This window comes from Anastrepha ludens, chromosome 4, assembly GCF_028408465.1.
Source record: "Anastrepha ludens isolate Willacy chromosome 4, idAnaLude1.1, whole genome shotgun sequence".
NCBI lineage: Eukaryota > Metazoa > Arthropoda > Insecta > Diptera > Tephritidae > Anastrepha > Anastrepha ludens.
The window spans coordinates 67,849,013-67,874,825 of NC_071500.1; the positions used below are offsets into that span (position 1 = coordinate 67,849,013).

Consider the following 25,813-nt stretch of genomic DNA (forward strand, 5'->3'; position numbering starts at 1 on the left):
ATTACTCACACGGTTGCCAAACACTTGTCATCTATCATTCTTGTGAGGACAGTAGGCAGCTAATTTGATTTTCGAATTTATTTTGTGCCAGGACATTAACTAAATATTTCTTAACAATTAAGTTTTTAATTTCTAACTGAATCATCTAACGCTGTGCCCAGTCGTTGCACATCAAATTTCATGAGTACCTGGTACTCATGCCTTGTTTATTTCGGATTCTGCTCCACAACTTGAACGATTGAAAATTGCGAAATGTAGTTTTCGAAGATCCACCTCTTTCGTTGCGGGATTCAATTATTTTTACACGGTTTTCTGTTAGACATCTGTCTAAAGAGATGCCATTGAACTTAGACAACTGCGAAAAAATCACACTTTATAAAAAGAAACTCAAACTTGAAATACCCTGTATATAATAGATAAGTGGATTTTCGCATGTCAGCGAAAAATTTTCAGGCTGCAAAAAAATTCACAAAATTGCAATTCAACCATGGGGAAAAAGTCTAATATGAATGTCCGCATGAACAAGAGGAAATCTTGCAGTAATTTGTTGCATTATGTTATCGCCTCTAAGTGAAATAAAACGAAGCGACCGGTTGATTGCAATTTGGCCTTAATATCCGATTGTATCGTCATAAATGCTTTAACGATTGCAAAACCGTTTAAATGGAGTCACTTTTCAGCTGCTATGACTTAACGTCCGTATCGTGGATTTCTGATACGTTGTAGGGCATTCAGCATATAAAGAGTTTGGCGGAAATGCCCTAGTGTTCTATGAGTTTCTTAAGTTTTTCAAAATTTCTGATTTTTCTGGTTCGTGGCAGCCTCCTAATTGTCCATTGCAATTATTTATAGAATAATACAATAATAATGGACAAGCTTGTACTTTATTGTTGAGAGGTGGGATGTTAGGTAGGCTGCATATACAATTCGAAATTCCTACAGTTCTATGCCGCGTTCGAATGGCTAATAATTTTGTATGCATAAGTGAATGATAAAATGGATGTATGGAGGCGATAAGTAACATAATGAGCTAGGCTAATGTAAAGATGTTGGTGAAAAAACCCAACCTCATCCAGGCGGATGACTGTAAACTAACAACACAGTCAATAAACTTGGAACTTCTATGCAGGCTGTGGCCGGACAAATCCTATAATGAATTCTACTCAAACATTGCTAGAATGGCTCTTTGTTTCTATACAGTATCTATCTTTCTACACAGAAGATATGCAAAAAAAGTTTATCCCTGCAGCTACCGCAGTAGTCATTAAATGCTTTACCGATCATTCAGGTGTGGGGGGGTCAATACTATAGATCAATGTTCAGCGACCAGGCTCGCAAAATTAAGTTTAGGTTTTGTTAGCAGATTGGTTGTTTTCTTAAAAATGAATTTTGGTAATATAAGTTGGGTAGTGCTGCGAGTTCTGAAAATGTTGAAGGTGTATGTTTCTGTTTATCGATCTTAGTGAATCCAGAATTCAATCATCTTCGCACAAAGTAATCGAGAAATCTTCTTTGGTATCGGCGAGCACGCTATCGTGGATCCTTTGATAACTAGAAATTTAAATTCAGTCTACCGAGAGCTGGTTGCATACACTGTTCAAAAGAGCTCTGCATTGCTTAAATAGACTCATGGCGGTTGTGAAAGAGTAGTAATGTGAAGTGTAAGAAGTGTGTCGATTTTGAATGGCAGGTGTTTTTCATGTCAGAAAACTACTGGGAGGTTGGCTTTACTTGCCGAAGGGTGGCATCTATTAGGAAAAACTCTTTCTATAATTTGGTTGCCGTAGGGTCGTACTGCCGTTTTCAACTCAGCGAAATGAAATTTCAGCAGCCACTCAACTGAAGCGACCACCAACATTATTTGCATCTCCAGAGATACTCGGTACTCAGAATACTTGGTTCCACGTTGCCATAACATTCTGCCCCTTACTGTTGTTTACTTAACAGTTACTAAGTAATCTGAATTAATGTTTAATGCCAGCACAATTTTCCATTCAGATCAAATACGATTTACCGGACCCAGCTGTGGCATTGCCATTTTCAGGGCACATTTTGACTTGTTCAATTTTCACACCCCACCAGCTCTTTAATAGCTAGACACTTTTATTTTATTTCGTCAGATCCATTTGATTATAGGCCTGTATGGCTGTCCACTGCATTGCCCACACCCAATCATCAGATTGGGTGCAATGCCCATCACCCGCGCACGGAAAAATAATAAAAAGTAATTACGCATCAGCTTGGCGCAATGCTGGCAATGGTCATGAAGCTTGATGATGGCTGTGCAGATTGTTGAGAAGTTAATGGTAATGGCGTTACGGCGCCAACACCAGCAGTAATGTTAACAATTACGCTGCGGCCCACGGATAATTTCCGAGTATATGTGTGTGCTTGGTGTTGCTTATCGCATTTGCGCGAATGCGGTGCTAAGTGGAAAAGGCCATTTGCTAAAAGTTATAGCATACATTTGATAAATTTTAAAATGATAAAATAAAATTGGAGGAAATTTTCGTACTTCGTTTCCACTTTCTTCTTGGCTTTTATGCTCACCTTTTTTGCATTTCTTTTGTATGGTTCGCGTTTGATCGCATGCCGGATCGCCTTTTTTCAATGTCAACGTTCGTGAGCGTGTATTGGTTTTCTGGTCACATTCAGTCCATGGATTTTTTCCATAACGGCAGGAGAGACCTAAAATTGATAACAAATTTGTGTGTTTAAATATGCAAGCAAGTGAGAGTTATTAAATGGTGCAGCAAGCGAGCGACAAAACGGCAAAAGTGTTTTTTATTCAGAGGGATGCGATTGAAAAAATAATACTTTAAACTAGCAGTTCTTGTTTATAAATATTATACATTAAACTCTTGAGACTAGCTTGTAGCTAATTTCTCCTGAGATTTACTGAGATAATTCGTTGCCCCCTTTTTAAATTACTTATAAAATATAAAAAAATATCACAACACAGGTAACAAAAGCAAGGTATTTTTAACAGTTTTAATATTTTTTATGCAAATTTGCCACCTATTTTTTCGAAAAAAGCATGTTTTTAATTAAAAACTTAAACAAAACACAAAATAAAGGTGGTGGAAAATTAATAAACCTATCGGAGGACTAATAGTTTTTGCACGCCCTTCATATTTGACACTTATAAACTAGACAGCTGCAGTATACAAACTTCATAATAAAATCCATAACTCAAAATAACTTTTTTACTAAATTTTAAGTTGGGAAATAAGTTCGTAGCGTTTTTACGCAAAAATTTTATTTGAACAAAACCATAATTATATTAATAACTTAATCAATTATATATTCACCGCTGCCGTTTACAAAGGCTTCCCACCTCTCGACCAATTTGTTGATGCCGTTCCGCTAAAAATCGCCTAGTCTGGTATCAAAGAAGTTGCTGAGCCTTTTTGTTATTGAAGGTAACGCCGTTTATATGGTTTGATAGGGAACGGAAAATGTGGTAATCGGGCGGTGCAAGGTCTGGATAATACGATGGAGGCTGAAGGATCTCCCATTCGAGCTCTTGGCAGGCGTTGTCAGACGGAGTATGGTTTCAGCATGTCGATCAGGTCTTTTCAGTCGAATAGCCTTATTAAAGTGGTGTAGCTGGGCAACATAGAGCTTCTTGTTAACTGTGGCATTCTTTTCATGCATTTCCCAGCGCACCAAAGTCCCTTCAAACACATATCATCATCTTATTCGGATGAAGATCCGTCTTGACTCTCGGATTTGGCGCATATGCTGGAGCCATCCACTCCTTTCTTTGCTTCATATTGATGTATCGGCACCATTTCCCATCTCCGGTGGCGATTCAGTACAAAAAACGCCGTTTATTACCGCGTGTTGCTCGGGCTGCCAATTTTTCGGTAAATCCCATTGAACGAAGGTGGTTGAGAATTGTTTTATGATCGCAGTTAATTTTTTCAACCAACTCAGGATTAGTTTGGTTATCCTTCTCCTTCAAGTGATTTGAGACGTTCATCTTCGAATTCAGAAGGCCTTCTGCTGCGGGACGTGTCATCGACGTCAAACACACCATTTTTGAACTTTGCAAACCATTTCCGTACTGTATACTCGCCTATGACACCTTCTCCATACACGTCGCAAATGTCCCGGGCTGCTTCGGCACCTCTTTGACCTCTATGAAAAGCAAAGAAGATTTTGGCCTTATGGGAATTCCATTTGTAAGCCTCAAATCTAATAAAAAATTAACTAACTCAAAAATACCATTAACATAGTTTTCTAGAGCAGAAAGGGTTTTGTCGAATGAATCCTGTTTTTTTCCTTGTCACTCCTCTCGCGAACATAGAGCCTCGACAAGACTCAATCTTGCATTGGTTTCGTTAATCTGTTTTGATTTCTGGCAGGGTAAGTGATCAGCCTGCTGCTACCAGTCCTAAGTAGTGGGAATGCTCACCTGTCGTTGCTTACGAACAACGCCTTCTTACTGCGAGAATTTGTTTTTTTAGAAACAGGGAAAGTAGGTAAGTTTTGCCAAAGTGTGAGGGCCGTGCTTTACGTGGAATACGAACCCACAACCTCTGGGATGGCAGGCTAGTGCACTTACGCTAGACAACCGAGGCCGAATGAATACTTACCCTTTGCCAAGCAACAAACAAATCGTTGTAAAATAAAAGAAAATATGAAAACGCTATGAACTTATTCTCCAGGCCAATACAATGCTTAAACATCATTGGCATGGTTACTTTATGATTCTACACTTGCGCGCGTTAATACCTCCCACAAACCATTCCATAGATACATTCATTGTAGAATAGCTTTGAGTTCGGCGAAAGTTGCAAAATTGTTTGCACTTTTCGAGGTGGAAGGAGCATCAGCATCCACAAATTTCATATTCCAAATCCAATATTTTGTTGTTGTAGTTTTGAATACTTGAAAACGAACTCATATATTTCCTTAAAATACATAAGTACATATGCAGAATGTATGTACATATGTTTGTGGTTGACAGAAAAATCGCGGCCGAAAAAATGTCAGTTCACATTATCACGGAGCTAACGTGATTTTCTCTCAAAGCGACTCACGTTCACGCGATAAAAAGCATGTCACGACGAGTCACATGAATACTACGCGTCTCACCCCCACTGCTTATAACGTATTCACAGGCAGTAAAATATAGGGCATATTTTCGACAAAGCTAATTAGTGAAATTAAAAAAACGAATACTGTAACTATTTAATGGAAAAGTAGTGTTGCAAATTTAAGCTCTTTAATTCAATATAAACAAAAAAACATTGAGATGGACCAATTCAAACACGTATGCTGCGAAATGTAAATTGCTTTGGGTGAAGACTAATTAAATTAATTTGTAATTAAAATAGCAACGGACAGCCATTAAAATAAACGCGCTAAATAAAATTCAAATTACAGCTTCCCCCACATACTAAAATCAAGCAAGAAATCCAGGGAATGTTAATGGAATATTGATTAATCACACTACAGCTCCACCAGCTATTGGTTTTAGTATGCACGACTACCAACAAGAGTCGACAGGCGTCTCATTATCTGCAAAGTCATTTCTATCATCATTCTCTCCGAAAGACGAATGAAAAAACAAAAACTCATTTAAAATGAATTTCATGTTTGCTGCAGCAGTGCGCAATATGTAATTTATTATCTAAAATAGTGAAAGTAAAACCAAAAAAACTGGCATACACGCCTGTAATATTTATGCCCATCTATTATTGATGCAACAAATACTAATGGCATTTTAAAGTTTGCCATTAAATTGTGAATGAAAATGTTTGAATATTGCATAGAGTTGAAAGATAGTTCCTTTTTACTAAAAACTTTCAGATGAACAAGTGATACTGAATATTTATACTCGAAAGCGGTATTGGTGCTTTTACTGGTTTTCCAAATATCATTCATGAATATCAAGATGTCTCTACCTACCTTTAAATCAATTTATAAAGGAAATAGTCACTGCTGGTAGTTGCGACAGCTCAGCCGATACTGCCCTTTTTTATTTCATGCCACGAGCTACACTTTACATAATATACCTTATATTTAGGCTGAGTTTAGTTTAGGCCTTTGTGGCAGTCGACTTAGACTAGCCAACTCACTCAGACCATGGAGGTTTGTTGTGTAATACGGGAAACTCAGTGTTTATTCATCATGAAACCATTTAGACGCTCTTATAAGGCGTGGGATAGGCTTGATTTCAACATCGGCTAGTTCCGTTAGAGAGTAAAAGTAGTGTTTTCCTAACAACCTTGCTCCCCTCCTAACGAATGCTGAACATTTACAAAGGAAATATGCTGCTGTTCCTTCCTCGTCTCTACAACTTTTGCAATATTAATTAGATAATACTCCTAGCCTTGAAGAGTGCTTACCTAACAGCCAATGACCGGTAACACAGTCCACGACCTTCGAGATGTTCTCCCTTGAGAGATTGAGCAATCCAGACAGGGTGACTCGCTGTCGTGTGACTTCTTTTGATGCTGGAAAAGATCGCGCGAGCTGCAGAACTTAATCGCTCAGGCACAATTTTTTATTAGAGAGTACAATTGCTAGCGTAGGCTGATGATATCTCGCTCGACGAACAAACCTTACACTTTATGAAGCTCTCATTATGCCCATCCTATTGTACGGCACAGAAGCTTGGACGATGACAATATCTGATGATTCAAGTGTTCAAGAGAAAGATTTCATGGAAGATCTTTTGACCTTTGCGCATTGCCAACGGCGAATATCGCTGGCGATGGAACAATGAGATATACGAGCTTTACGGCGCCATAGATATAGTGCAGTGAATAAAGGTCCAGATACAAACGCTCGGCTCTGAAAGTATTCGATGCGGTACCAGCTGGTGGTAGTAGAAAAAGAGGAAGGCGTTGGAGAGATCAGGTAGTGGAGGACTTGGCTGCAATTGGTATGTCCAACTGACGCCGGTTAGTCCGAGAAGGAAACGACTAGCGCGTGATTATGGCGCAAATCAAGAAGAAGAATAGAAGCTTCTCGTAATCTACTTTTATATATAGTTCTTTCTTTGCTATTAATTTCGTGAATAAAGGTGGCGGCCTTTTAAATTCGATGGCATCTCTATTTTGCAACATTCTCTTCCGTTTCGATCTAAACTTTACTTTGGAGCTAAATTTTACTTAAAGCTGCTTGAGTATATAAAATGTTGTCCGGATCGAAATTTGCACTACCTTACCTGTTCTTAAATTTTTAAGGATTAAATGATTATTTTTGTAATATTTGCCTCAAAAATTGCTGAACAATATGTTTACGCATTTATTTGGAGTTTTGTGTGTTTTGAATTTTACATTCTGTAAAAAGATAACCGGGAAGTGTCCAATAAAACGCAAACTAATTGTGTAATCATCGAAATTTATTTTGTCGCCTTCCAAATAGGCTCTAATCGAAGCAATACACATAGCCATGCCAACGGTTATTCCAGTCATCAAAACACCTTTCAAACGCGTTTGAAGAGATCTTCTTCAGCTTCTTCAGCGAATTCTCCTTTATGGCCTCTAACGACTTAAAGCGGCGTCCGCGGTGTGGTAATTTAAGTATTGGGAAAAGGAAAAAGTCACAGGGGGCTAAATCCGGTGAATACGGTAGTTGTTCGATGATATTTCTCCAGTTTTTCTCTCTCAAACGTCGCACAACCTCCAAATAATATTCTTCATTTACCGTAGAACCATTTGGAACGAATTCCGAGTGCACAACACTATGATAATCAAAGAAAACGAGTTGCATGACTTTCACTTTTGACCGAATTTGATATGGTTCATTGGGTTTCGGTTTATGTGGATAGCGCCATTCAGCCGCCTGGTTGTATGTTGACTGGTTTGCATGTCAAAATTATATGTCCACGTCTCATCACCTGTTATGATGCGCTGGATAAGCGTTGAGTCCGAATTCACTTGCTCAAGCATGTCTTGAGCCACCTTTTTCCAAAGAATTATTTTAATGAAATTCAAATATCTTGGAACGAGTCGAAAAGCCTGGCGTCTCATACCCAATTGATAGTGTAAAATGTTGCGAATTGATTCGTGAGACACGCTAAGGTAACGAGCTACCTCCCTCATACTCAAATGATGGTTTCCCAGCACCATTTCCTTGACTTTGAAGACGTTTCCACAAGTTGAAGGCGTTGAAGGGCGACCAGATCGGGGCAAATATTCCACTACTTATCGGCCCTCTGCAAAGGTGTAATACCACTCGTAGATCCGTGTTTTCGATAAAGCACATTCACCATAGGCTTACTGCACACGAAATTCCGTTCAAAACACAAAATGTGGGACAAATTCTTTCTTCTATGTTTTTATCCTTAGTGAAAATCGCCAGAAACAAGCTAATTGATAGATCACGCTCAAACTTTGCGATATTTTTTGAAAGAACGTACATCTTTTTAAAGGCTCTTTTTGACATAAGTTTATTAAGAAAAGGCGGTTGTTTATAAGCCAAAAGGTGTTAAAAAATCAAAAATTTCATGTTTTGACTACAACATACCGAACATGACTTAGCCGATTGGGTTACAGTTTTTTTACTATAAAATGTTCAATATTTACTACCACTGTGTTAAATTTTAAAAACAAAAAACATTGTAAAAAATAGCTGTATGTATGCTCGCTGTGTGTTAAACTCCATAAATAGGCAAGGTAACGATGAAAATGGAATACTCTCCAATTCCCTATCTTTTAAATAGTTACTGGGTTGCCTAATACTCTTTCGTAAAAACATTGTCTTAACGGCAGAGCAGCGCATGCCGGGTATTTACTAGAATATTTTTATAATAATTTCACTTTGATTTGCCAATATCAACTCACCATCGCTCTTTGTGCCGCGTTCGTTCCGTATCAAAATCTCGTGATCATCTTCTTCCCAAATTTCACCCTGTGTTGCCGTGGTCGGTTGTGTTTGATCGGCGACGGGCAACGCCAGTGGCGTCTCCTGTACTTCTGTGGTGGCGCAAACGGTGGCGGGTAACAGCGCCAATGCTGCCACACACACGCCAATCGACAGCGCAATTAAATGACAACGTCTCATCCTGATCAGCGAAGTACTCCGACGGTGCTTTGGTGCAAGTATGTGTGTGGATGTGAGTGCACTGTGCTGGGTGATGAATGTGTAAGAGAGGATGTACGGCGGTAATGATTTGCGCCTTATTTGCTCTTATTGCTGCTGCTGCGACTGTGCTATAAAACTTGTTTTTGTTTTACCTGCAAACAGAGAAGAAAAGAAAAAAAAACAATTTTATTTGATTACGAGCAGTTTTTAAATTGGGTCTTGTGTGAAATACGAGTATTATTGGAGTTCAAAAGAAAGTTGGACTGCCAGTGCCCGCTAAAAGTAGATCTATCAGTAACATATGTAAGTTTAATTGGAATATTTGAGAATTGTTCCATTTAGCTTGTGCTCCGACGCACACACTGTTATTTGTTTCTTTTTTTTGTCCGTCATATGCCAACGTTATATTTGTGTACAAGAATTGTAAAACACAATTCAAGGAATCTTAAAATTTAAGTGAAAAAAATGAAAAGCGTGGGGATCCTTCCTTGAACTATTGCAGGAAGAAATTCAGTGCCCTTTTTTGAAATTGGGGTGACGTATTTTACCCAATGGGTTTGTGAGCGTATACCATTTAGTTGCTCTAGGTTCGAAACCAAGTGTGGGTTTTAAGCACCTAATGATAGAACATGTTTTTTCTAACAACAGTCGTCCCCTCGGCTGACAATAGTAAGCTTTTGAATGAACTTTTGCCAAAAAAACTTTCGACAAAAACTGTCAGCAGTTCTGACTAGGCATAAGGTTGTATTGACCTCTATCTCAGCGTCAGATGGGCTAAACACCAAATGAGGATATAGGCGCCAATAAAAAAACTGCAAAAAATAGCTGCACAAAAAAACTACTGTTTAAATAGCGCTGATATCGAAGTATTGAGTAAAAATTTATTTATGGAAGATATCTAAAACTTCCAAAGATTTTTCGCCTACTTGTAAAATGAAAACAATATATATCTCGATTGGGCCCCAGCGTATATGAAAACCTGACTAAACTGCTTATACTTTGCCTTACAAATATTTTGGTCACTCAATTAGAATATATTTATTTATACGAGTAGTCTTAATGGAATTAAGGACCACCGATTCATAGATTTCGAGATATCTAATGAACTTAAACTGAAGGTAATCGATAAATGAGTCGGCAGATTGAGGTTAGCACTCTAACCTCACCTAATCTAAGTTCGATTTTCAGTTTACTGAGTTTATTCTTTTTGGAGCTCACTTCAATAAAACAAATAAACAAAACTATAAATTTAATCTTGATTTACGAAAGATTTTTCAATTACCGCACATTCGATATTATATACAAGTGCAAGCACATCTTTCCTAAAGTTTGCATTTGCAGAGAAATGCCCTTTGAAGTACTCAAGCAAAGAGTCATGCGTGGTAATTCAAATGCGAGACAGGGAAGAATGAAGTGCAATGAGTCAACACATGACAAACGGATGCAGATAGACTTGTTAGTCGGCTATTCAACAATGGCAACTGAGTAAACAATTGAGGTGATTGTGAGGAACGTGAAACGACGGATTAGGCTGAGTTGAGTAACGAGTTACATGAAATCGTGTTTGCTCTTTAGCCAAACAAAGAAGCAGCTATTTGCGTTTGATATTCCGACTGTGTGGTGCCGTGTATAGCCGATGGGGCGTATGAGTAACGTGAAAGATGGAGAAGCAAATAAACGGCACAATGCTATAAATGCAGTAAAATGCTATAAGACACAAAAAGGTACACCTTTTGCAGAGAATTCGTGACAGCAACAATTGGTTAGGAATTTCATTGCTTCATTTCTAATTTCATTTGTATTCTTTGAAAGAAACATTGATACACAAACGAAGCGATTACTGGTGCAGTCAGTAATGAAAAAAGGAAATGTTGAAAATGTGATTGTTGTCTTCAAGGCTAATAATTCCTCCAGATGGTTTTAGAAGAAGAAGAAAAATATCTTCCTACCTAGCATCCAAAACCAACATTGTTAAAAACTTCAACCAACTTTAAGTACTCAACATCGCTTTACTTCAACCTTATTCATTAAAACCCACTGAACTGCTACCGCAGTCGAACGGATTGGTGCGGGACTATCATTCGAAACCCCGGCATGAAACACCAAATGGAAGGAAACGATTTTTTTCTAGTAGCGGTTGCCATGAAAAATCTCCTCATACAAAAACCATCTACCGTTCGGAGCCGGCCTGAAACTTTAGGTACCATTTTGAGGAAAAACAGCAAGATGCACACCACATATACTACTGTGGGCAAAAAGTAAAGTGAATTTATTTGTCAAACTTCGCGGTATTAAAATTTCGCTCTAGTTATTTTTTTCATGAGTTGGCAGCACTGTTAATAACATCGGGGCCAACTTTCATGCGAATGTCATTATCAGTAATATATTTACGCTTGTGTTTACCAAACGACCAAGAGTGCATTTTTCAATTTTTTTAATGTCTGATTTGATTGAGCAGAGAAGTGCCATCAAATTTTGTTTGCGGAATGAAATTTCGGCTGCGGAAACATTTAGCATGTTGCAGAAGGCATTTGGTGATTCGACCATGTCGCAGAAAAATGTTTATAAGTGGTACAAAGACTTTAAAGAGGGTCGAGAACGTGTTGATGACTTGGAGCACTCCGGACGACCATCGACGTCAACAGATGACCAACACGTCAATAAAGTGAAGGAGTTAGTGCTCAGAAATCGTCGGTTGACTGTTAAAGACCTTACTGATATGATCGGAATATCAGAAGGATCTGTGAAAACCATTTTGAAAGACCATTTGGGCCTACGAAAAGTCAAATCTCGGTTGGTACCGAAAGCTCTCAATTTCTTGAAAAAAAAGTCGTCGCGTTGATTTGTATGAAACAATGCTTTTAGACTATCAGGACAAGCTCAAATGCATCACTACGGGAGATGAGACTTGGATTTATGCTTACGACCCTGAAACAACCGACCAATCAAGCAAATATCGTGCTAAAGGCGAGGCCAGACCGAAAAGAGCACATCAAAGTCGTTCAAAAATAAAGGTCGTGATGACAGTTTTTTTCGATTTTCGTGGTGTGGTGCACTATGAATTCCTTCCACCTGGCCAAACTGTTAATAAGGAATATTATTTGAGCGTTATGCGTCGTTTACGTAAAGCAATTCGTCTAAAAAGATCAGAATTATGGGCCAACAACTCTTGGTTTTTGCATCACGATAATGCGCCGTCTCACACTGCACTCGTTCTTCGTGACCATTTCGCCAAAAATTCCACGCACATCGTTCCGCAACCACCGTATTCGCCTGATTTGGCTCCGTGTGACTTCTGGCTATTCCCAAAACTCAAGAGACCACTACGGAGAACGCGTTTCGAGTCGATTGAGGAGATAAAAGCTGAATCGAAGAAGGTGGACTATTTGGCATGTTTGGGGGATTGTAAAAATCGTTCGCATAAGTGTATTTCATCGAGAGGGGATTATTTTGAAGGGGACGAAATTGATTTACAAGAATAAATAAAGATTTTTCATTTTACAACCAAATTCACCTTACTTTTTGCCCACAGTGGTACATAGGAAAAGGAGTTTGACCAACCACCCAAACTAAAGTAAAAATTCATTATTTTCTCTATGGAGTATCGATCAAACAATTTAAAGTTTATGCTCGTTGTCACTAAAAAAATTCGATCACCATTTTTTGTTTCTTTCATTAGGTTGTGAGTTATCAAGGCAATTCAACAAAAACAAAATTCGGTACATTTTACAGTTTTTCTTTGATAGCGTCGAAAATGCAAGCCAGGTCGCTGAAATTATGAATGTGACTTCTAATGTCGACACTGTAACAACTGATTACGTGCAAATTTGGTTTCTTCGATTCCGTTCAGCCATTTTTATTGAAAAAATACGAAGTGGTCACTTTAAGCCGTGTGAGTAACTTTCGGGTTAATTATATTAAAAAAATAAATACGCCTTTCACTTTAACAATTTATACTACGTAAGATTAAATTATTTTTGTTTTCTTGTTTTTTTGCTTGTGTAAGACAAAGTTTTTTTCAATACTTCAATTTCTTTGCAGTACTGAAATTCGCAATAGTGAGGACTAAACGTTTTGCAAGAATTATTTCACTCTAGAATACTGATAATAGAATATTTTATCAAAAGTAGTATTCTATCAGAAATCGACTTTAAATCGTATAAAATAATAAATTTATTTGGAACGACATTATTTATAAATAATATTTTAATTAAGAAAATGAAACATTGATGTTCATAGCCAGTTAGTCAGAGTTCAAATTGCTTGAGCAATATTACCAGAAGCAACGAAAATGGTCTGAGGCATGTTGCAGAGGCTTTCATATTGAAAATTACAAAAGCAGAAGCAGAAGCAGGAGCAATCGATTGGCTTTTGTAGGGTTACTTTTGCTGCAGTACAGAAAATATTGAGATCATGTATTTTGAAAATACTGCAGCATTTTTAATATCGAGCTACATTGCACGAAGTTTTTACAAAGAAACGGCTATCTTTTTGTATGGCAAAACAATCTTTTCGCTGAGTGTTTTATTTGACAAAAATTTGGATAGCCTTATCGATTCGTTCCACAAATGCTATGACGTATTTTCATATATTAGTTATATGGTTGCATTTTTGTTGCTAGAGTTCCATGTATTTGCAAAATAATTCTTTTATAAAAAAAATTGTTTGAAACTGTTGAATTTGAGTTACTCAAAAATCTTATTGCGTGGAAGCCTGCTCTTTAACCTAGTAGCTCGGCCTCCATCTCATAATCCACTTTTCTATGTGTATGGACGTATGGAAGTATGCATTTTTGTGCGTGTATGGTACATGCCAAGTGCACTCTTGCTGAAGTGTCAAGTGTGAGTACTCATTTGCATTTTAAATTAATGCGGTTTCTCATATTAATTTATGCATATTTGCGGTTTCGAATTTAATTATTTGCTGCATCGAGTTCGTGGCGCATGATAAGCGCGTGTTGTTCATATGAAGCCAAATTCAAAAAAAAAAAAAGAAAATGATTCCGCCATGACCCAGCAGGAAAAGCGAAATGCGCACTATGACTAGCCAAACAGGAGGTAATCTGTTGGTCAATATCTTGATGAAAATATTTTTTTTTATTTAGACCCACCAATACTTCCTTCAAAATTGTTGACACGTTTTTCTCCATTTACATGATTTTGTGTGTGTATGCGTGTATTCGTATATAGTTTACTAAGAGAAAACCCCATTAGGGCACATTTAAGGAATTTGGACCCGTGACTAATTCGTGTTGCTTCTCTTTTCCGTCAAATTGAGTTTTGCCTAACGATGTCTTAAAAAGTGATGGCTATTCGACGCTGCATTCCAGAGCATTCTTAGTGCCCCCCGCAACCCTATTTAATATTCAAATTATTGTATGTGCGTAAATTATAGCATTTCCTTTAAATTTTTCTATTTATTAAACTTTAAAACATTTAATTTGTTGATTTAAGCAACCTAGGCGAAGTCAACGCACGAAGCCACCGTGCACGGCTATATGCAAGGCGAGCGATTTTCGACTTTGCCACTTCCACAATCTCAAGAGAGATGCCGCTGAACGAGACGTGATTAGCGAAATGACTCGAAATAGGCGAAATATATAGTAATAATTTGTATACCAAAATTTCGCGACTCTAGCTCAGATTTTCCCGGCAGGGTCCATGCTCAATTCTGCGTACACGTGTATTCGTGACATTCGAATAAATATTTACCCATTAATTGCTGAGCTGGTGTTTGGTATTTCCATTGGTCGTAATCAGATGGTTTAAAAAATTGTACAGTTTTGTTCATTTTACCGTTACCATACTTGACATTTTCCACTTTGGCTTTCCTCATTTCCGTTGCATTTCCACTTTTTTATTTTGGGTTTTTAGTATGTAATTTATTTTTCGCTGAGGTTTCATTGGATAACTTAATTTATCCTTTTTTACGCTTCACATAATAGCATCTGTTTTTTAATTACATATACTTAACAAATGTTATAGCCAGTTTTTATTGCATACGTATGCAAAATACTCATTGAAAAATAAAACAAACATTTTTTTGTATTATTATTCATTTGTGTTTTTGTGAAGCGTTGCACTCATTGAAATGGCAAGGTGAAATATTGAAGCTGTTACTAAGAGGTTTAAATTTTGGCGAAATTTAAAATATTAAGAGTTTTTAAGTGGGATGCTGCCTATGGGGACGCTTCGCCATCTATGGCCACCGTTAGATATTAGTTTAATGAATTTAAAAGTGGGCGAACATCTGATTTTGATGAGGAGCGATCAGGACGCCCGACAGGTGTGGTTACCGAGGAAGTCATTCAAAAAGTTGACGACGTGATTTTCGCTGATCGATGAATGAAAGTGCGCGAAGTAACAGAGGTCATAGGTGTGTTGACCCGAACGGCAATTAATATTTTAAATTATAAGTTGACGATGAAAAAATTGAAGACCCGATAGGTGCCGCGATTGCTCACAAGCAACAAAAAGCGGATGCGGCTTTTAACTTCGAAGTAGTGTGTGGAGCAATTTAAGCGAGATTTTTCCGTCGAGTTGTCACCGTTGATGAAACCTAGATTCATCATGGCACATCAAAACTTATCAACAATCAAAACAATGAATTTCTTTCGGGGGATCTGCGCCAAAGAAGGAGAAGGTAGTCCCGTTGGCTGGAAAGGTCATGGCGATGATTTTTTGGGATGTGAAAGGCGTCATTCTCATGGATTTTTTGGAAAAAGGAAGAACGTGCCCTGGGCAATTCTCCAGTGAGTTATTGGATCGCTTTTACAAAGACGGATACTTATTGGTATTTTCATTGAAATATATTACTTTTTGCTCGACTTATCATTTTGAGCATTTTTGTTCATAAATATCTTGATCCCTTTATGTTGTTACATACAACCGTGTTCTTAAGAATTGAACTGGAACTAATCGTTGGACTTTTATGAGATTTTTTAGGTAGGATTGTGTCTGCAACGTCTCCCACCACACGAAAGCTCTACGAGGGGTGCCTTTTATATTTCGGGATTTGGCAACCCTGGTGTTGAAATCTGGCAACTGACAGCTATATCGCAAAATTTGACATTTTCTGACTTTTACGTACTCAGAACGTTTTGAAATACCAGCGCTATTTGTGTTGTTTACAGTAACTTAAAAGATTCATCTCGGTCCAAAAATGGAATTAAATCGTGAACATTTTCGTGCGATTATTTTTTACAACTTTCGACGTGGATTAACTCAGCAACATTGCATGAATGAACTTAATTCATTTTTTGGCGATGAAACTCCATCAAGGACCAGTGTTTATCGATGGTATGGTGAATTCAATCGTGGTCGTAGTTCACTCCAAGACGAATTTCGTGAAGGTCGTCCAAAATCAGTTGTTGTTCCGAAAACCATTGATGCTGTGCGCGAACTGATATTGCAAGATCGTCATGTGACCTATCGTGAGATTGAGACAATTTTAGGCATTAGTGGGACCATTCAATATTGCATAAACATTTGACTGTCGAAAAAATTTGTTCGCGTTGGATCCCACACAATTTGTCAATCGCTCAAAAAAAGGCTCGTGTCGATTGGTCGAAGGAAATGCTCAAAAAATACGATCGGGGGCTTCGAAACACGTCTATGGCATCGAGTCAGGTGACGAATCATGGATTTACGCGTATGAGCCCGAAAGTAAACAGCAGTCGACTGTATGGGTGTTTCAAGATGAGCCAAATCCAACAAAAGTTGTTCGCGCACGAAGCACTTCCAGGAAATGGTCCCCTGTTTTTTCGGAAAAACTGGACATGTCGCAACCGTACTACTAGAACAACACAGAACAGTAAATTCTGAGTGGTACACAACCATTTGTTTGCCAGTTGTGTTCCAAGAAATTAGGAAAACTAATCGCCAAAGACGGATCACTCTTCACCAGGACATTGCGAGCTCTTACAACTGCATTTTTGAGCACCCAAAACATCGAACTAATGGGTCAACCGCCGTATAGTCCTGACTTGGCACCGAATGACTTCTTTTTATTGCCGTACGTAAAAAACAAACTGAGAGGTCAACGTTTTTCGACACCTGAAGAAGCGGTTGCGTTATTCAGAATGCATGTTTTGGAGGTACCACATCCAGAGTGGCAAAAGTGCTTCGACAATTGGTTCAAACGCATGCTAAAGTGTATAGATCTTCATGGAGAATATTTTGAAAAACAATAAAGTGATTTTCGATGATTAAAATTTGTTTTTGTTCTCTAATCCCGACATGTAAAAGGCGCCCTAAGTCATTGTTGCATTTAGCTGGAGGGAAAAATCATATTTATTTTCAATTCAGAATACCATTTAAATATATAATATAAAAACATATTTAGTATCACAAAATGTTACCCCTTACTTGCAGTGACCGATTGTTAAGACATCCTTACTTTAATTGATTTCACAGAAAAGAACATGCGAAGCGCATGTTCCTCACTTATACTCCGAATTTCGGTTAAATAAAAATCGACTATTTATAATTATGCCAGCCAAATAAATATCAATTTGAAGATCAATGAGCAGATCAACGGAGATGTAAGCTATCAGAGCGGCCGAAATTCCATATCAAAAAGAAATACGGCTCGAAGTGAACCATCTTAGAAATCGCAAGTTCATAGCTTTTGAAACAACTGAATTGCACGACTACAAGAAGATCGAAAACAGACATACAAGGCGAAGAGTTGCTGAAATAATTAAACAACGTAATGATCCCAACATATTAGTTAGAAGTGCTCCGTCAGTAGAAGCTAAAACAGTGGAATAGCGGAGGAAAGACTGCAATCCCAACAAATAAGGACTACCAGATTAAGAGGCTCAGAGAACAATATGGTATGTTATGTGATAGAAAACACCTTTAAATTTAATGCGCCACAAAAACCTACTGCACCAAAAGACTTAACCCAATGTAAACATGTAAATTCATCTGAGCAGACGTGTAAGGGTATAATGAGAGCGGAAAACGACGCAAAGATAACGAGCGGCGTACTTGGCGGTGTAGCGATGTGCAAGTGACACATGCCACAGATATATGCACATAAACAAAAAGCAGTACAAAACAAGTGGGCACGTTGAGAGTTGAAGCGTGCATAGTACAAGTACTTATGTACATACAAGGTGGCGCAAAATTAATCATCCAATTCTGTTTTTACTAAAATGTTACCCTTAACTTGCAGGGACCGATGGTTAAGACATACTAAATAAAACCAAAATGATGTTGAATAAAGGAAATCTTTATTCTGAACTTTACACGGTCCATTGCTTATCTGCTTGTATACTCCTTCTTCTTCCTTTTAATTGGCGCGATAACAGCTTACGCGATTTTCCCGAATTTAACAAAGCCTGCCAGTCGTTTCTTTCAAGTCCTTTTCTACCTGATCTTTCCTCTGCTACCACCAGCTGGTACCGCATCGAATACTTGCAGAGCCGGAGCGTTTGTATCCATTCGGACGACATGACCCAGCCAACGTAGCTGCTGCATCTTTATTCGCTGAGCTCATACAGCTCATCGTTCCATCGTCTGCGATATTCGCCGTTGCCAACGTGCAAAGGTCCTAAAATCGTGCGCAGAATGGAGAATGGTTCCATATGTAGAAGTCGACGCAAGTGGGGAAAGTTACTGATCGACATTCACTTGGGAGCGGCCAGGACGATTATTTTACATATGATTCAAGCAGCCCACAACTTCCGGGATTAGCTGAAGTATCCTCTGGATAGCTTCCGAACACCCATTCGTGAGCGATATAACGTGAGAAGGTGCGTCTTGATGTTGTTCCAAAAATGGAGAGACCTACAGTTTTAAGCCAACTCCGAACAATAGATATTTTTGACAAGGATCTTTTTCATTCCAGAAATGCACTTGGAGGTGTGCCATTGCCTGCCGAGGGGCGACCGCTAATAGAAAAACTTTTTTTCTTCATTTGTGTTTCTCGGAGATGCAAACCTACGTATCCCGAATGGTAGTCACGCACCAGCCCATTCGGATGATTAAGTCTACGCCACCTTGTACTACAGTTTATTCGAGAATATCTGCCACTAACAAAGGCATACCAAGAATGCGCATGGGTATGTACGTAATTATGTGTGTGCGTAGAAATCCTGCAGTACCTATAAAGTCAAACTACCCAGCAAACATTCCAGTTCATGAACTGGTATTTGTTGGGAGAAGTCAAAGTGGGTTAATATTAATTAGAATTGTACCAGTTGCAAAATAGTCCCTTAGACCTGTATGCAAAACAAATATTCTTCTATTCTTTTTATGTTTTTAAGGGGTAAGGAGTAGTCAGAATTTAAAAAAAGTGTATTTTTTGTATTTTCTTAAAGAAATATTGTGTGAAAATTTGAACTGAATCCGACAAATCCTTTTCGAGTAATTCAACAATTGCGTTCGAGAGCAAGTAGCTAGCAACAGCTGCAAGCAACCGACTTCTCTGGTTTTATGTTATGAATCTCCATTTTGATGTATTTTTAAACAATCCATTATCGCGTTTTTTCTTTTCGAAAATCTGAGGCCGCCATACTCTTAATTTTGAAAAGGGCTTCGATCAGGCACAAGATTATCTATTATTAAAACTAAGTTTTCTTGTCCGATTGGTTTGAGATGAATCTCCAAGAACTTGTGATAATCACCGCAAGGGACTTCTGGAAAAACGGGCTCCACACAAACAACGATCACTTTTACAATTATTACTATTATTATTATTTTTTTTTTTAATTTTACTAAAGTCACGGCGAAACATGATGTATTCATGATATGTTTTTACTTTTGTAAAATAAAGTAATGCCTGGAAAAAAAATGATTGAAAATCGTAATCTTTTCGGGCTTCCGACTACCCTTAACACCGTAAACTGCAATATTTAATATTTTTTTACAGTTGCTTCCAATTAGTTTGCGAATAATTGCATTGCTTTAAAAATATAAAACTATTTTTTAGTCGAATAGCAAATATGAAAATAAAATGATATTAATTTAAAATAAAATGCTTCGAAATGTTTATTTAACAATTTTTATTTATCTAATATGGACTGCGTAATATACTTAAGATATGGTGGGGAAGAGTTATAACAAACGAGAAGCTCTGGAGAATTATACACCAAAATAGCATCAACAGTGAAAAAAAGAAAAGAAAAATGGATGGATAAGGCATACTCTGCGAAAGCCTTATGAGGAAATACCGTATGAAGCCTTGATTTGGAACCCGCAAGGAAAGAGAAGAAGAGACAGATCATTGATGACTTGGCAAAGTACTATCCGCAATGATGCTGGAAAATCGTTTAATGAACTGAGATTTATGTCTAGAAATAGAAATGTGTGGACAACTTTTGTTGAATCCTTAAGCTCCTAAAGGAGTATGGAAAAATAATGATATGGACTAGTTCATTAATTGGCATAATTCTGATGCAGAGGCTGTCTAGTTCGTAACGTGGTGCGATGATAACACATCATTAGCTTAGCAATTGGCATGTCTGTATCGCAAAAATTTAGAATACGGACCACTTCAGCTGCTAGTGAAACTGATAAAGTATTTCAGACCTAATAGCTTTTAATGCAGGGAATATCCAGCGTTGTATAAATATTGTCTACAAACTATGCGGCTTGCGAAGGAATTTATGCAAGTAGTAGGCGCTCACGTATATTTGCATACAACGAAATCAAAATGAAGGAAGCGTGACGGTTCTAGTGCCTGTTGAAGCCGTCGCGTTGTTTCCACACTGCCAAACACATTTTTATATATGTGTATAAAGGGACTTGCATTAAGAGCGCTCGCACTTTGGAAATAAATACAAGAAACAGTTTAAGTGACATCGCCAGAATTTATGAAACTATATACGGAATATATGTAATTTTGGTTAGGTATGTGGCCACCACAGCTTTGCTTATCCAATATATTCAATATTTTCCATGCAATATTGAAATCATGTACTTTTTGAGATTCCTACCAGATATCATTGTAAAAATAACCCGTCGTTGTATGTTTGACTTTAATAATAAATAAATAAATATCCCAGAACACAAGAACTTTTTTACTGTCGTCCAATATCAGTCAACATTCGCAGTGCGCGCAGCTCCTTTCAAATCTTCGAAGAAATAAGGGCCACTGAAATCTCTGCACCAAGCAATGACTTTCTCGGAGTATAGAGGCAGCTGCTTAATCTTCAGAAACGAGTATCATCGCTGAAAATGTTTTTTACCTTGAACCTTTGGTTGTTTTCCCACCAAACAAAGCACTGATTTCGATAACAAATTTCGATAACAATTTCAAAGTGTTACTGTCCAAAAAAATGTTCCTGCCAAATGTGACTGCAGAAGCTTCACCGTAATGGTTGCTATGCACAAATGCTATCAAAGTTCAGGCACACTTATTGAGAAACCCTATACCTTCTTGTACAATAAGTGCAGCTTCAGTAGCTGCTGTTGCCTATCCGCGGAATTTCCGGCTGGCAAAAGTTGATGTAAGTTAACTTAAGTATCATAACGCACATGAGAACATACATCACAATGTACATATACCCATGCATACATGCATATGTATATATGTGTGGATATGAAAGTCTGTATATTTAAGAAAAAAAGTTTCGTAGAAGAGACTCGCAAGTAAATTCACTAATTCTTGTGTATGTATGAATGTGTACATTTCTTTTTGTTGTTTTATATATATGTATGCAAGAGTGCACATGCCTGTATGTAAATCAGAAAGTGTAAAGGAATATGTGTATCGCATTTCTCACAAATACTCCGAAGTAGCTACAGAAGTAAGTATATAGGCATGTTTGGAAAAAAGTGCAGCACAGAAAGGAGTAGTGAAATTTCTGAGACTACTGATTATTAAGCAGAGTATGCAAAGATGTTTTTGTTATGATAATGTTTTTTCTAATGGCGGTCGCCCTCGGCAGGCAATGGCAAGCCCCCGAGTGTATATCTGCCATGAAAAAGCTCCTCATAAAAAATACCGTTCGGAGTCGGCTTTAGGTCCCTCCATTTGTGGAACAACATCAAAACGCACGTCACAAATAGGAGAAAAAGCTCGGCCTAACACTCAAAAATATTGTAAGCGCCAATTATGTACCGCCTTCTTCCGAAAATAAGACATCCTCCGAAAATAATCCCTAGTTAAAATAATGTGAGAAAAAGAATTTGTTAAAAAATGCTGTGGATTTAGTAAGTATAAGCAAACATGTTAAATTCCAATTAGAATTAGCAATTGAAGCAATTGGTTTATATTCTCTAATTCATCAAACAATTAAAATAAGTTCAACTAATTCCCATTAGATAATTGAAATTTTTATTCCAATCTTGGTATTCCAAAATTGGTTTACCTTTATAATTAGAAATCTAATTGACTTCTGCTAATGCAATTAGATATTTAATTAGCTCGAATTAGAATTAATTATTTTGATAAAAATAACTTTTTTGCAAAGAACGAAAATCATAAATGTGAGGGTTCGTATACTGAATCGACCTTTTATGATTTCAGTGATGGTGGTAAGTTCTGCATAAGTAACACATATGCATACTTGTATATGGTATTTTTAGTAAATATGATTACATTTTTGCAGAAGGAAGTACTGCTTTATTGTGTATCGAATATGATGCATCAATATTTGAATGATGGTGATAAAACTTCCAATACATGGTCCAAATATCCCACATTAAAGGACATAGCACTGTTTTGCAACACGCCGCTTACGTCTTCAGGCCCTGTGGAGCGACTATTTTCCTTTGCGGGCATTATTAATAGTCCAAGGCGGGGTCGCTTGACTGACTTTTCTTTTGAAAAGCTCGTATTACTGAAAGCGAATATACCCGGTCGTTCTAGTTAACAAACAGTTAGTACATACGTTAAATAGATGTTCATGTATGTAATATACGTAGTACATATTATGTACATAAGTAATATATATGTGTGAAACTCATATTATGAATATTTCAGTTTTTTTTTTTGTTTTTCAAAATATTAAAATAATTGATTCTAATTCGAGGTAATTCAATATCTAATTGCATTAGCAGAAGTCAATTAGATTTCTAATTGTAAAGGTAAACCAATTTTTTTTGCTGATGGCAACTAATTGCAATTAGTTTTACCATTGGAATAAAAATTTCAATTATCTAATGGGAATTAGTTGAACTCATTCTAATTGTTTAATGAATTAGATATATTAATTTCACAAAACCTTAAACGATATGAACTGTCTCTAGGGAGATCAACAATATTGTTTAATCTGGAAGACAATGAATAAGTTAAGCGCGTACTTGCATTTAAGCTTTTTGTTGATGTCCTCGATTTTTCGATATACCAACTCTCCTATATGATTGCTACGGATGAGACCGCGGAATTCCTAGGCCAAGGAGCTCAAACGATAGTTCACCACAAGGCTTCTTTGCCAATTTACGTTCTTTCTACCGGTTACAATAGCGCACGTGTTACCTGTACTTTGGCGATTCGTCTAGATGGCAAGAAAGTATCGCCATTTCTTATCACTAAAGGTAAAAAAGGCCAGATTTAACGTGTTTCAGGAATTTGTGTCATTGAAAGTGAAAAAGCCTGGTGAACTCAAGCAGTTATAAAAAAAGTGGGTTGATTTTATGCTGCCACCACTGTTGAGGGGTTACAATAGATTAGTTTGGGATTCAGCCAGTACTCACCGCGCTAAAGGCATGAAAAACTTTCTTGCTGATGATTCCGGTAGGAATAACTGGTTACTTCCAGACACTTGGCAGTGCAATAAAAAAAGCCATTCGTGGCTCATTTGCGGATGGCAATCAATGAATATATTGAAAATAGAATGGTGAGAAATCATCGAGGTAATTTTGTAAAACCAGGCTTACAAGAAGTTGTGAATTGGGTAAAAAACTCATGGGACAAAATAACTGATAGTGATGTTTCCAATGTGCTACGAACAGGCTACATAGACACGAATTATTCATTTAACGATACCTATATCGCAAGACATCAGAGATTCGGATGATTCAACAGGAGAAGTACAAACCTGTGTTCGCTGCTTCGATTCTAAATTTCAAATTAAATAAAACTGCACCTGTGCAATTTTGTTTTCATGATCTAGCAACGTCAAAAAGTTTTTCAAGTACAATTTTTTATCATGATGAAATTCAGGAACGAGCAGTGGAAAGCATTAATTTTTAACCCTGATCGATGTGCGTTGCTACGCTTCAAATTGGTTTTGTTCAATAGTTCGAAATAACTTTTTGCGTTGCAAGAAGCTATCACTTTGTACATGCAAATATTTTTGTTACCAAATGAAAAAAGGATACAAGAATACTGAAATTTCATGTTGTATGACACTGATCTTAACTTGTACATATTTGAATAAATAATTCTTAAATCTCACTGAAAAAGAGAAGCGAAGGCAATAGTTTGAAGAATAACTAAGAACACGTGGTAGTAATAGAGCAAAAACAACAAGGGTAATGTGTTTTGCTTTTGCATTTGGTCTCAAAAATGTCAAAATTTATAAGCAAAGACTGACAGTTTAGAGACAAGCTGCTCTACTACTACTAGCTGTTCTAGGCGAAATAACGCTTACCTCTGTTAATCGATTTTGATGTAATAAAGCTGAAGCCTTATATTTAATTACATATATAATATATATATATGATTCGCTTATTACTAGTAGAAAATTCGAAAAAGTAAAGTATATGCCATAATACGAGGTGTGTTCATAAAGTACCGCGAATTTTGTGTTTTTTTTTAAATTATTTATTTATTCATTAATATCTACTTTGTCCCCTTCAAAGTAGTCCCCATGAGATATTATGCACTTGTGCCAACGTTTTTTCCAATCTTCGAAGCACTTCAAAAAATCATTTTTTATCTTGCTCAGCTCCTTTTATGGGCCGCTTCAGTTTCGGGAACCAGAAAAAGTCACAGGGGGCCAGATCTGGGGAATACGATGGCTTCATTCATTAGTGTGTTATTTTTGGCCAAAAAGTCGCGCATAAGCAAGATGTGTGAGCAGGGGAGGGGCTTTATTGGGATGCAAGAGTCAATTTTTGTTCTTCCATAAATCCGGGCGTTTCTGTGTAATGTAGCGGATTGCTTCGCGCAAATTGCGCATAACTTGCAGGTTATATTCCTTATTGACCGTTTTATCCTGTGGCAAGAACTCATGATGCACAACGACCCTGCAATCGAAGAAAACGGTAAGCAAAACTTTTACCTTCGACCGAACTTGGCGCGCTTTTTTCGGTCTTAGTTCGTGCGGCAGCTTCCATTGAGATGATTGAGCTTTGGTTTCCACGTCATAACCATAAACCCACGATGCTGTGATGCTTCTTTTGGTCAAAATTGAGCAGTTTTGGTCCAAAGTAGTTTCTCCGTATGACACAGTCGACATTCGGAATGCTTCCGCGCACTTAATTTCGTTGAACGCTTTATCTTTTTATGTTTTAATGAGTCTTAGTAATCCAAATAAAGGGTTTTCCAAGAACAGGTGTTACAGGTGAATAGACTGCGCTATCGAGAGATGATTAACGATTTTTTATGGTCGGAATTGGATGGTATTGATCTGGACAACGTTTATTTTCAACAAGACTGCGCTACGTGCCACACAAGCAACGAAACCATTGATCTTTTACTGGAAAAGTTTCCGGATCATGTTATCTCTCGAAGAGGTGATCACAATTGGCCACCGAGATCTTGTGATTTAACACCTTGTGACTTTTTTCTTTGGGGCCACGTGAAGGAGAAGGTCTACGCCAACAGCCCAGGGTCGATTCAAGACCTCAAACATGGAATTCGGAATTCG

General features: G+C 37.5%; 1 protein-coding gene across 1 annotated transcript in view; it reads right to left on the reverse strand.

Annotated features, from left to right (window-relative positions):
* LOC128859674 (uncharacterized) overlaps nucleotides 1–25,813 on the reverse strand; it is a 79,712-nt gene that overhangs the window by 27,019 nt on the left and 26,880 nt on the right. Inside the window, exons 3-4 of the mRNA XM_054096673.1 lie at nucleotides 8,805–9,197; nucleotides 2,551–2,688 (exon numbers count right to left, since the gene is read on the reverse strand). Of these exons, the coding sequence (XP_053952648.1) occupies nucleotides 2,551–2,688; nucleotides 8,805–9,024 (358 nt within the window). The 5' untranslated portion in view covers nucleotides 9,025–9,197. The remainder of the gene's footprint in view (nucleotides 1–2,550; nucleotides 2,689–8,804; nucleotides 9,198–25,813) is intronic.